The 11,825-nt window shown below is 44.5% G+C and overlaps 1 protein-coding gene across 1 annotated transcript in view; it reads right to left on the bottom strand.

Moving 5' to 3' along the window:
• The window catches only part of LOC308325977 (LIM domain and actin-binding protein 1-like), a 26,699-nt gene extending 16,533 nt beyond the window's left edge, over nucleotides 1-10,166 (bottom strand). The window contains exons 1-3 of the mRNA XM_080778775.1: nucleotides 10,013-10,166; nucleotides 8,654-8,699; nucleotides 79-412 (exon numbers count right to left, since the gene is read on the bottom strand). Coding sequence (XP_080634901.1) covers nucleotides 79-412; nucleotides 8,654-8,699; nucleotides 10,013-10,158 — 526 coding nt within the window. The 5' untranslated portion in view covers nucleotides 10,159-10,166. The remainder of the gene's footprint in view (nucleotides 1-78; nucleotides 413-8,653; nucleotides 8,700-10,012) is intronic.
• Nucleotides 10,167-11,825: the final 1,659 nt, after the last annotated feature.

The raw sequence follows: 11,825 nt of genomic DNA, 5'->3' as shown, positions 1-11,825 counted from the left end.
ATTCTGTTGATTATGGGGTGATAACAGGAAGCAGGTGACCGTACCTATGGGGTGATAACAGGAAGCAGGTGACCGTACCTATGGATGCTTGCGATGCTATTCTGGAGCGCTGCTGAAGGACGAGGCAGGAGGAGTCTAGACTCCTCTGGGAGGTCAGAGGCGGTCCAGGAGCCTTGTTGGCCGGTCCAGGAGCGCGGCAGACCTCTTCACTGACCGAGGGGGAGGGGGAGGGCTTGTTGGTTCTGACCGCCGGGGCAGCCGCCAGGCGGAAGCTGGTCTGCCGGGCCAGAGGGGGCGCTGTAGCTCCGTCCTGCTGGGCTGGGCCGGGAGGTTGAGGAGGCGGCTGCTGCTTCTCCCAGCGCTGCTTCAGGACGCTGAGGCTGCCGGAGCGCAGGTTGGGAGCGTCGAAGGACTTTAAGATAAGAGGAGGAGACAAGACTTTAAGATAAGAGGAGACAAGACTTTAAGATAAGAGGAGGAAACAAGACTTTAAGATAAGAGGAGACAAGACTTTAAGATAAGAGGAGGAAACAAGACTTTAAGAGGAGGAAAGAGTGAGCATTTAAAAGGCTAACTGTGCATTGGTGTTGGGACCATATTGGTCAGTATAGAAACTGGCACAGCCCTAATACAGTACAGAACGTCGGTCAGAGAGAGAGAGAGGGAGAGAGAGAAAGAGAGAACGTTGGGTTCTTGGTCACCGGTGGAGAGTCATGCATAAGTGATCTGGAGAGAGAGAGAGAGAGAGAGAGACACTTGAAGACAGAGACTGCAGGTCTGAGCACAGAACCTTCTCTGCCGACCACATTCCATTCCGTGGAGCAACAGCGTGCGTCGTTAGTTCACCTTTCTGACTGACTGAGAACAGGGAGGGGTTGAACTCTGAGATAATCACTGTGTCGTGACGGAGAGAACGCACGTCTGGGGCGGCAGATCTCACTCACAGATAAGAGATCGCTCACAGATAACACACCAGATCACACTCACAGATAAGAGATCACACTCACAGATAACACACCAGATCTCACTCACAGATAAGAGATCGCTCACAGATAAGAGATCGCTCACAGATAACACACCAGATCACACTCACAGATAAGAGATCACACTCACAGATAACACACCAGATCACACTCACAGATAAGAGATCACTCACAGATAACACCCCAGATCACACTCACAGATAAGAGATCACTCACAGATAACACACCAGATCTCACTCACAGATAAGAGATCACTCACAGATAACACACCGGATCACACTCACAGATAACACACCAGATCTCACTCACAGATAACACACCAGATCACACTCACAGATAACACACCAGATCACACTCACAGATAACACACCAGATCACACTCACAGATAACACACCAGATCTCACTCACAGATAACACACCAGATCTCACTCACAGATAACACACCAGATCTCACTCACAGATAACACACCAGATCTCACTCACAGATAACACACCAGATCTCACTCACAGATAACACACCAGATCACACTCACAGATAACACACCAGATCTCACTCACAGATAACACACCAGATCACACTCACAGATAACACACCGGATCACACTCACAGATAAGAGATCACTCACAGATAAGAGATCACTCACAGATAAGAGATCGCTCACAGATAAGAGATCGCTCACAGATAAGAGATCGCTCACAGATAAGAGATCGCTCACAGATAAGAGATCACTCACAGATAAGAGATCGCTCACAGATAAGAGATCGCTCACAGATAAGAGATCGCTCACAGATAAGAGATCACTCACAGATAAGAGATCGCTCACAGATAAGAGATCGCTCACAGATAAGAGATCGCTCACAGATAAGAGATCGCTCACAGATAAGAGATCACTCACAGATAACACACCAGATCACACTCACAGATAAGAGATCGCTCACAGATAAGAGATCGCTCACAGATAAGAGATCGCTCACAGATAACACACCAGATCACACTCACAGATAAGAGATCACTCACAGATAACACACCAGATCTCACTCACAGATAACACCCCAGATCACACTCACAGATAACACCCCAGATCACACTCACAGATAACACACCAGATCTCACTCACAGATAACACACCAGATCTCACTCACAGATAACACACCAGATCTCACTCACAGATAACACACCAGATCTCACTCACAGATAACACCCCAGATCACACTCACAGATACCAGTAAGACGCGCAAACGCGGGAAGCGAACGCAGCTCGTACATATTTGGGTTTTGGACGTATAGCTGCTTTGGGGACTCCTTATATGGTTATGGCTGAGTCATGGTGACGTAATCACTCAGCACCATATATGGGCACAAAAGCGGGACAGACAGACAGACAGACACACAGACATGATCTGCTAGGTCTCATAGTAAGTGCTCACTGCGTTCGCAAACACACCAAATAGCAAAAATCAGCTATTCTTTGGGCCCCAACCCCAGCTAGAGGATATATGCGGCATGTGTAATGACATGGATTTCTAAACAAATTAGTTCAACGCAAAAAAATAAAGCCATTCTCCCGAATGATGCCTTCCTTCTGGCAGGGCATGTAAAGGAGAGGAGAGGAGGGCATTTAGCATTTCTTTCACCATGTAGTAAACGCTGCATTCGTGGTCTGGAGAGGGCAGTTGTTGTTTTACAGACAGGGTAAAAGGGGCAGTTGTTTTACAGACAGGTAAAAGGGGAGTTGTTTTACAGACGGGGGGTAAAAGGGGCAGTTGTTTTACAGACGGGGGGTAAAAGGGCAGTTGTTTTACAGACGGGTAAAAGGGGCAGTTGTTGTTTTACAGACGGGTAAAGGGGCAGTTGTTTTACAGACAGGTAAAAGGGCAGTTGTTATACAGACGGGTAAAAGGGGCAGTTGTTGTTTTACAGACGGGTAAAGGGGCAGTTGTTTTACAGACGGGTAAAAAGGGCAGTTGTTGTTTTACAGACGGGTAAAGGGGCAGTTGTTTTACAGACGGGTAAAGGGGCAGTTGTTTTACAGACGGGTAAAAGGGGCAGTTGTTTTACAGACGGGTAAAAGGGGGAAGTTGTTTTACAGACGGGTTAAAGGGGCAGTTGTTTTACAGACGGGTAAAAGGGGCAGTTGTTTTACAGACAACAACAACAACACAAGTTTAAAGAAGGCAACACAATGGACGTCCTGTTATAACAGAACCAATAGAGGCTCAATTAAATAGTTCTGAACATTTCCGAGTGGCAGCGTGTTAAGAAGAAGAATTATGAATTATAACATTCTCCAGAGTCCATCTTATGGTGACAGTCATAATTATGCTGTCGTCATCATCATCATCAACTCCACAACAAAGGAAAGCCTTAACTTTTAGGGTTTGAGTATCTTTTTAGAGTTGACTTGAATGAAATCCCCTCCTTCACATATAAACGGATATCTAGGAAAACACAACTAGCAACTTAAGAGTAAGACATAACTGCTGCAATATAGCACTAAATGTACCAAGGACTACAAAGACAGACAAGAGACACAAACAGAGACAGACACAGAGACAGACAGACAGAGAGAGAGAGACAGAGACCCAAGGCAGAGAGAGAGAGATATAGAGACAGACAAAGACAGACAGACACAGAGAGACAGACAGAGGGAGAGAGACACAGAGAGACAGACAGACACAGACAGACAGACAGACACAGACAGACAGACACAGACAGACAGACACAGAGACAGACAGACAGACAGACAGACACAGACAGAGACAGACAGACAGACACAGAGACCCAAGGCAGAGAGAGACAGACAGACACAGAGAGACAGACAGACAGACACAGAGAGACAGACACAGACAGACAGACAGACACAGAGACCCAAGGCAGAGAGAAATCAGATCAGCACAATCTAGGTCTTTGTGAGTCGGGCCCGGGCCGGCTACAGAGAGAACCCTGTGGACAATGACAACACTGTTCTGTTCTGTTCTGTTCTGGTTCCTTTTCTTTTCTCCGTCTGTTGTTGTAAAGGAGGACAAAAAGTTTAGGCTATAAACCTCGGTAGGGAGACTCGACGGGGCGGCAGGAGGAGGAGGAGGTGTGAGGAGGACAGCTGTCAGTCTGTCAGCCTCAGCTCAGGAGATAAGGTAGTCCTTTAAGATAAGATAATAATACCAATAAGAGAGTCCTTTAGTTCCTTACGGAGGTCTGAGTGACCACATGAAGTGGTGAGAGAGAGACACTGAGACACACTGGAGAGAGACAGAGAGAGAGTTCAGCCGCCCAGATGTTAAGAAATATTCTACTTGTAAGAACTGGTCTCTCTCTCTCTCTTTCTCTCTCTCTCTCTCTCTCTCTCCAGCACCATGGGCGAGACAGAATACCCAGGAAACCAGAGCAGGAAATGAACCACATGGGAAAAAAACCTTAACCCTTTGTTGACGTCGTTGGTAAAACCAGTGATTGATTTACTAAAGATTTACTGAAGTAAAATAATCAGATTTACTGAAGTAAAATAATCAGATTTACTGAAGTAAAATGATCAGATTTACTGAAGTAAAATAATCAGATTTACTGAAGTAAAATAATCAGATTTACTGAAGTAAAATGATCAGATTTACTGAAGTAAAATGATCAGATTTACTGAAGTAAAATAATCAGATTTACTGAAGTAAAATAATCAACGCTGCAATTCGGATGTTCATTCGAAATTCTAAATGTACTCGAGTAAAAGTACAAAAAGTCTATTGGCTTCGAAATGTACTTAAAAGTACCGAAAGTAAAAGAACTACATGTGCAGCATGTCCCATTCCAAAGTAACTAAAGTTTAATTACTAAAGAGTAAAGTACAATATTTGCATCTGAGATATAGTGCAGTAGAAGTAAAAGTATTGTAAATACTCCAATAAAGTACAAATACCTCACAATAGTATTTAGTTACATAAAAGCTCTTTCTCAACCTGACCAACAACACCAGAGATTAGTATAGTAAGTCTAAACAAAACCAAAACAGATCTCAGCTCAAATGGATCTTTGAAATAAGACTTTGGAACTAAAACATTTGGACAGTTTCAAGTTTCAACCATGTCCATTTATATATCTAGATCTACCTTCAATTTACAATTCAGTCATTTATCAGACGCTCTTAATCCAGAGGGATTCACAGTAAGCAAGAACAATTCAACATGGTGATACATCACATATAGGCCTACATGAAAATAAATCGTCATGAATCATACAATCTAACAGTGGAATATCTATATAATGAAACTATACGTATACACTATAGAGTGCTATGTCTGCATGAAATGCTATGTAAGTTGAGCCTTTGCATAATGCCTGTAAGGTCGTCGAGGCTAGGGCCAGCGCTACGGGCACTACCTTCCTACCTACTGTACCTATCAATCAATCTAGTTGGCTGTCTATATAAATGGTGCATTTATATTATATAGCACCTTTATCCAAGACGCTTTACATAGATTGTGCATTACCCATTCAGACAACGTAGACAACGCCCTGGTAACGTCTGTCCCAACAGCCAGGAATCTTGGTGTTGTCCTGGACAGTCAGCTCTCGTTCAAAGCTCACATCACAGCTGTCACTCGATCCTGTAGGTTCACACTCTATAACATACGACGAATTAGACCGTTCCTCACCCAGGAATCAGCCCAGCTCCTAATCCAGACAACAGTCTTGTCAAAACTTGACTATTGTAACTCCCTCCTTACTGGCCTACCAGCATGTGCACTTAAGCCTCTCCAGCTGATCCAAAATGCCGCAGCTCGCTTGGTCTTCAACCAGCCAAAATTCTCACATGTCTCCCCCCTGCTCCGCTCCCTCCACTGGCTCCCGGTCGCTGCCCGCACAGAATACAAAACTCTGATGCTGGCATACAAAGCAACCAAAGGTATGGCTCCCCCATATCTTGCAAGTATGATTGAACCCTACAAACCCTCCCGCGCACTCAGATCAGCTAACGCAGGGAAGCTGGAAGTACCCTCACTAAAAACGCCGGGACAACGCTCCACACGTCCCAAACTCTTCTCCCTTCTGGCTCCAAAACTGTGGAATGCACTTCCCATGGCAGTCAGAACTGCAGCATCACTCCCAATCTTCCGCCGTAGTCTGAAAACCCACCTTTTCAGACTCCATCATGGCCCATAGCACTTACTCTACCCTAGATAGCACTTCTGTAGACTTAGATAGCATTTGAAACAGACTTATAGCATGTTATGTAGACAGCACTAGAATTGCATTGTATATAGTCATAGCACGCCATAGTACATATGTATAGCATAGTAGTATAGGCTATATGTAAAGTTTATACGTATAAATTTCATTATATAGATATTCCACTGTTACTTTCTTAGCTTACGCATGTTTCATGATGAATGTTTTTATGTGATGTATTCCCATGCTTTTGTTCTTGCTTAATGTAAGTCGCTCTGGATTAAGAGCGTCTGCTAAATGCCTAAATTGTAAATTGTAAATTCACACACACACACTCACACTGTTCACACACCTTTACATAGACACTGCATTACATTCACCCATTCACACACACTCACACTGTTCACACACCTTTACATAGACACTGCATTACATTCACCCATTCACACACACACTCACACTGTTCACACACCTTTACATAGACACTGCATTACATTCACCCATTCACACACACATTCACACACCAATGCTGGGGGAAACCATGCAAGGCACCAACCTGCACATCAGGAGCAATCAGGGGTTCAGAGTCTTGCTCAAGGACACTTCGACACTAACTCTGGGGGAGCCCACAGGGATCGAACCCCTGAGCCACTGCCCCGCCCCACTGCCCCGCCCTTAGAAGGCATCAAATAGTAGTTATTTATCAATATTCTATGAAATGTGTTGAAACCTGTCATGTTTCTGCTGAAGGCACAGAACGAACGCAGTACGTTATGGAGTCATGTGACTCCTCTGAGACATCCGTCAACCCACCCCGATTAACCGTTACACTCACATCACACACACACCACGCACGCACACACGCATGCACACACTAACGCGCACACACCGCACGCATACATGCGCCGCACACACAATTAACCATTAGATTCACATCACATGTCAGATATTCTTCACTGCTGCCCTACTTCTGAAGGCACCAGAGTCACACACACACACACACACACACACACACTACTACTTCAGTTACCTTGTAGATTTAGATCATCATTACAAAACATACATTAACCCCATCGCGATTCACGAACGATGTGATGCATTGTGAGCTTGTAGATCTGCTATTTTCACGAATTATCTTTTTTTGTATACATCCGCAAAACATCACTTGAAACCAAATCACCACAAAACACTCCAGCGTTGAACAGAGCTACACACACGTCTGTCTGTTTAACCTTTTAAGTTATATGGTCATTCTCATGCAGCACGTTTGCTTATTACAAAGTAAAGTTAATGATTACCTTGAGTCTCTCCATGACCTGACAGTGACCCCTGGACATTTGGCTTCGTTTTCACCAAGACGTACAGACCGTTGGTAGCCTACTACAGCAGAACAGACCTCTAACGCACAGACAGTTGGTAGCCTACTACAGCAGAACAGACCTCTAACGCACAGACAGTTGGTAGCCTACTACAGCAGAACAGACCTCTAACGCACAGACCGTTGGTAGCCTACTACAGCAGAACAGACCTCTAACGTACAGACCGTTGGTAGCCTACTACAGCAGAGAGTCTGTCTAACGTACAGTTAGACGGTACAGTAGACTACTGCAGAAGAGTCTGTCTAACGTACAGTAACTATACAGCAGAGCAGAAGACGTCCGTCCGTCTGTCTGTCTGTCTGTCTGTCTGTCTGTCTGTCTGCCTTACAGTATAATATAAGTACAGTAGAGCAGACAGCGTGGCCACTTGGCCAGCAGGGATTACAGTCTGCCCTGAAGGAGGATTAGGGGGTTTGACGACCGCCTGTCCGTCACAACAGAGACTGACCAATAAGACGTAAGCCGGGGACAACAAGGCATTCTTTTCGCCTCGGGCGTGGGTTGAGCCACATGCTGTCTGCTGCTGTGTGTGTGTGTGTGTGTGTGTGTGTGTGTGTGTGTGTGTGTGTGTGTGTGTGTGTGTGTGTGTGTCTGTCTACAGAGATAATTATCTTACAGTTCAGTTCTGTGGCATATATCTATACAGTATAGCCTAAGCCAATGGTTCCAAAAACCTTTTCATGTCAAGGACCCCCAAAATGGACACTATAATTATCCCGCGGACCCCCATTTTGAAAAGATCTTCCAGGGACCCCCCAGGGGTCCGTTGGGCCACTCGGCCACAGGCCCGCTCAACTGAGATGCTGAGCATGTCTATAGCTTCTGAAATACTGGGGCGAAAAAAAGTGAGAAAAACAACTAATTGGCAGCACATTTCTGTTGGTAGCGAACCACAGCAAGCCACCGTAGTTTTTTGTCTTTGTATTGAGTTGTGCTTGAAATGTAGGCCTACTGTAATTCTGCAAACTGTTAATAAATACTTCAATCAATCAGTCAACCACGGGATGACAGCTGCGTGTCAGTACATTAATATACACAGACACATGGATACAGAAAGGCTGCTCAGTACTGCATCAAAGTGTTTCAATATAGATAAATATAAATACATCTATGAATATTAATGAATACTTACTCCCTTCTTCCTGTCTGTGTTGGACTCCTCTGCAGCTCTCTGATATCTGATGGAAGAAGACAGCAGAGAAACACAGCATCGTTGACAACACTGACATCTGCTGGTCAAACATGGTAATGCTAAAGAAACTATAGTGCATGTGATGGAGCCATGATGTTGAGGTTGAGGTTGGTTTCCTGTAAAAGCGTTCCAAACAGTGTTGATTTCGTCGACTAAAACTCATACAAATTGTTCGTCGACTACCTTTTTCCACTCACGAAAACTAAATGAAAACTAAGCTATGATGACTAAAACTATAGGACTAAATATATAGACAATTTCGTCAACAAATACAAACTAGACTTAACATGTTAGGAAGGGACTAGTGGACAATCTACAAGCTCACAACGTGTCGATGTAGTGGTCATGGTGGTCAGGAGGTATAGAGCGCCACAGTCCCTCCCCCTTTCAGAACAACGAGTGGCCCAGGAAATGAAACCCCAATGCATTCTCCCATCGGCACTTCTAATATAATTTATTTAAAGACGGTTACGCCGCAGACAAAGCCAACTCGGATCGTGACAAATCATGACAATGAACACAATGTTTTGGGGCCGATCAAATCATTAGAAAGAAGAAAAACAAAACAAATAGTGTTGTCTCCTGACTTTCTTTTCTTCTTTCTAATGATTTGATCGGCCCCCGAAACATTGTGTTCATTGTCATGATTTGTCACGATCCGAGTTGGCTTTTGTCCGTGGCGTAACCGTCTTTAAATAAATTAAATAAGAAGTGCCGATGGGAGAATGCATTGGGGTTTCATTTCCTGGGCCACTCGTTTTTCTGAAAGGGGGAGGGACTGCGGCGCTCTATACCAGTGTTGTTTTTGGCAGCAGAATTCTATTTTAGTTTAGTCATAGTCTTTGGACTGAAACTTAATTTAGTTTTAGTCACATTTTAGTCACCTGGAATGTCTTAGTGTTAGTCGACTAAATGTCATAAGATTTTAGTCGACTAAATCTACAGTTGATTTAGTTGACTAAAATGTATTTCGGCGGGTCTTGATGCCGTCGTAAGTGAGTGTTTTTACACTTACACAAAATAGCCAATCGTGAGCTTGTAGATCAGCTATTTTCAGCATGCAACCAAGTGTAAAATGACTTATACTGGATCTCTTGTCCACTAGTCCCTTCCTAACATTTTAGTCTAGTTTTTATTTGTCGACGAAATTGTCAGTATATTTAGTCTTATAGTTTTAGTCGTCGTAGCTTAGTTTTCATTTAGTTTCCATTAGTTTTCGTCAGTAGAAAAAGGTAGTCGACGAACATTTTTTTCGTCTTTGGTTTTAGTCGAGGAAAACAACCCTGGTGAGGTACTCACTTGGAGAAGCGCTCCGCCAGGGCGGTTCCTTTGCCCCGCCCCCCGCTGACCAGCGACAGCTCCCTGGCGGTGACTCGTACGGACTGGGACGCCCACGACTTCCTGCTGAACGCCCCGCCGCTCTGACCACTCTGACCGCTCTCCATCGCTGGACGACCTGAGACACACACAACCAACACAACGATACACAACGTTACCACACACAACCAACACAACGATACACAACGTTACCACACACAACCAACACAACGATACACAACGTTACCACACACAGCACTACACACAACGTACGCGTGCGTGCGTGCAGCGGTGGCCGAACGGTTTGCGGAGCGGTCTTGATATCGGAAGGTCGCTATAGTTCGTATCCCCGGACCGGCACGTTAAGATTACCACCGCTGAAGTGCCCTTTGAGCAAGGCATTGAACCTCTACCATGAAATGTTCTATGAGCAGGGCCTGGCTGTAAACAAGTTCTTGAGCTTAGTCCAGTTACCCTGGGTAAACATAGTACCTTTCTTAGTCCAGTTACCCTGGGTAAACATAGTACCTTTCCTTAGTCCAGTTACCCTGGGTAAACATAGTACCTTTCCTTTCCTTAGTCCAGTTACCCTGGGTAAACATGGTACCTTTCCTTTCCTTAGTCCAGTTACCCTGGGTAAACATGGTACCTTTCCTTTCCTTAGTCCAGTTACCCTGGGTAAACATAGTACCTTTCCTTTCCTTAGTCCAGTTACCCTGGGTAAACATAGTACCTTTCCTTTCCTTAGTCCAGTTACCCTGGGTAAACATAGTACCTTTCCTTTCCTTAGTCCAGTTACCCTGGGTAAACATAGTACCTTTCCTTTCCTTAGTCCAGTTACCCTGGGTAAACATAGTACCTTTCCTTTCCTTAGTCCAGTTACCCTGGGTAAACATGGTACCTTTCCTTTCCTTAGTCCAGTTACCCTGGGTAAACATAGTACCTTTACTTTCCTTAGTCCAGTTACCCTGGGTAAACATGGTACCTTTCCTTTCCTTAGTCCAGTTACCCTGGGTAAACATAGTACCTTTCCTTTCCTTAGTCCAGTTACCCTGGGTAAACATAGTACCTTTCCTTTCCTTAGTCCAGTTACCCTGGGTAAACATAGTACCTTTCCTTTCCTTAGTCCAGTTACCCTGGGTAAACATAGTACCTTTCCTTTCCTTAGTCCAGTTACCCTGGGTAAACATAGTACCTTTCCTTTCCTTAGTCCAGTTACCCTGGGTAAACATAGTACCTTTCCTTTCCTTAGTCCAGTTACCCTGGGTAAACATAGTACCTTTCCTTTCCTTAGTCCAGTTACCCTGGGTAAACATAGTACCTTTCCTTTCCTTAGTCCAGTTACCCTGGGTAAACATAGTACCTTTCCTTTCCTTAGTCCAGTTACCCTGGGTAAACATAGTACCTTTCCTTTCCTTAGTCCAGTTACCCTGGGTAAACATAGTACCTTTCCTTTCCTTAGTCCAGTTACCCTGGGTAAACATGGTACCTTTCCGTGTGTGTGTGTGTGTGTGTGTGCATGCGTACAGTGCCAATAAATGGTAAGATTAGATAAATATCACTTTTTAAGATGCTTAGGAATATGAACATCCATAAACGCATGGGAGTGTTTTTTGACCGCCAGACAGACAGACAGACAGACAGACAGACCGGCTGTGTTTCACACACACTGTACATACAGTATATCACATTCTGTGAGTATACCAAACGTACCACGACCCTCTACTGTACACTGTATACTGTACATGGATGACACAGACTGTCATTTAACCCATTCTGACCTGAGATCAGATTC

This window comes from Protomyctophum bolini (genome assembly GCF_963924005.1).
Source record: "Protomyctophum bolini genome assembly, chromosome: 2".
NCBI lineage: Eukaryota > Metazoa > Chordata > Actinopteri > Myctophiformes > Myctophidae > Protomyctophum > Protomyctophum bolini.
Note: the sequence above shows the minus strand (reverse complement) of the source record. Positions and strands in the feature narration are given on the sequence as shown.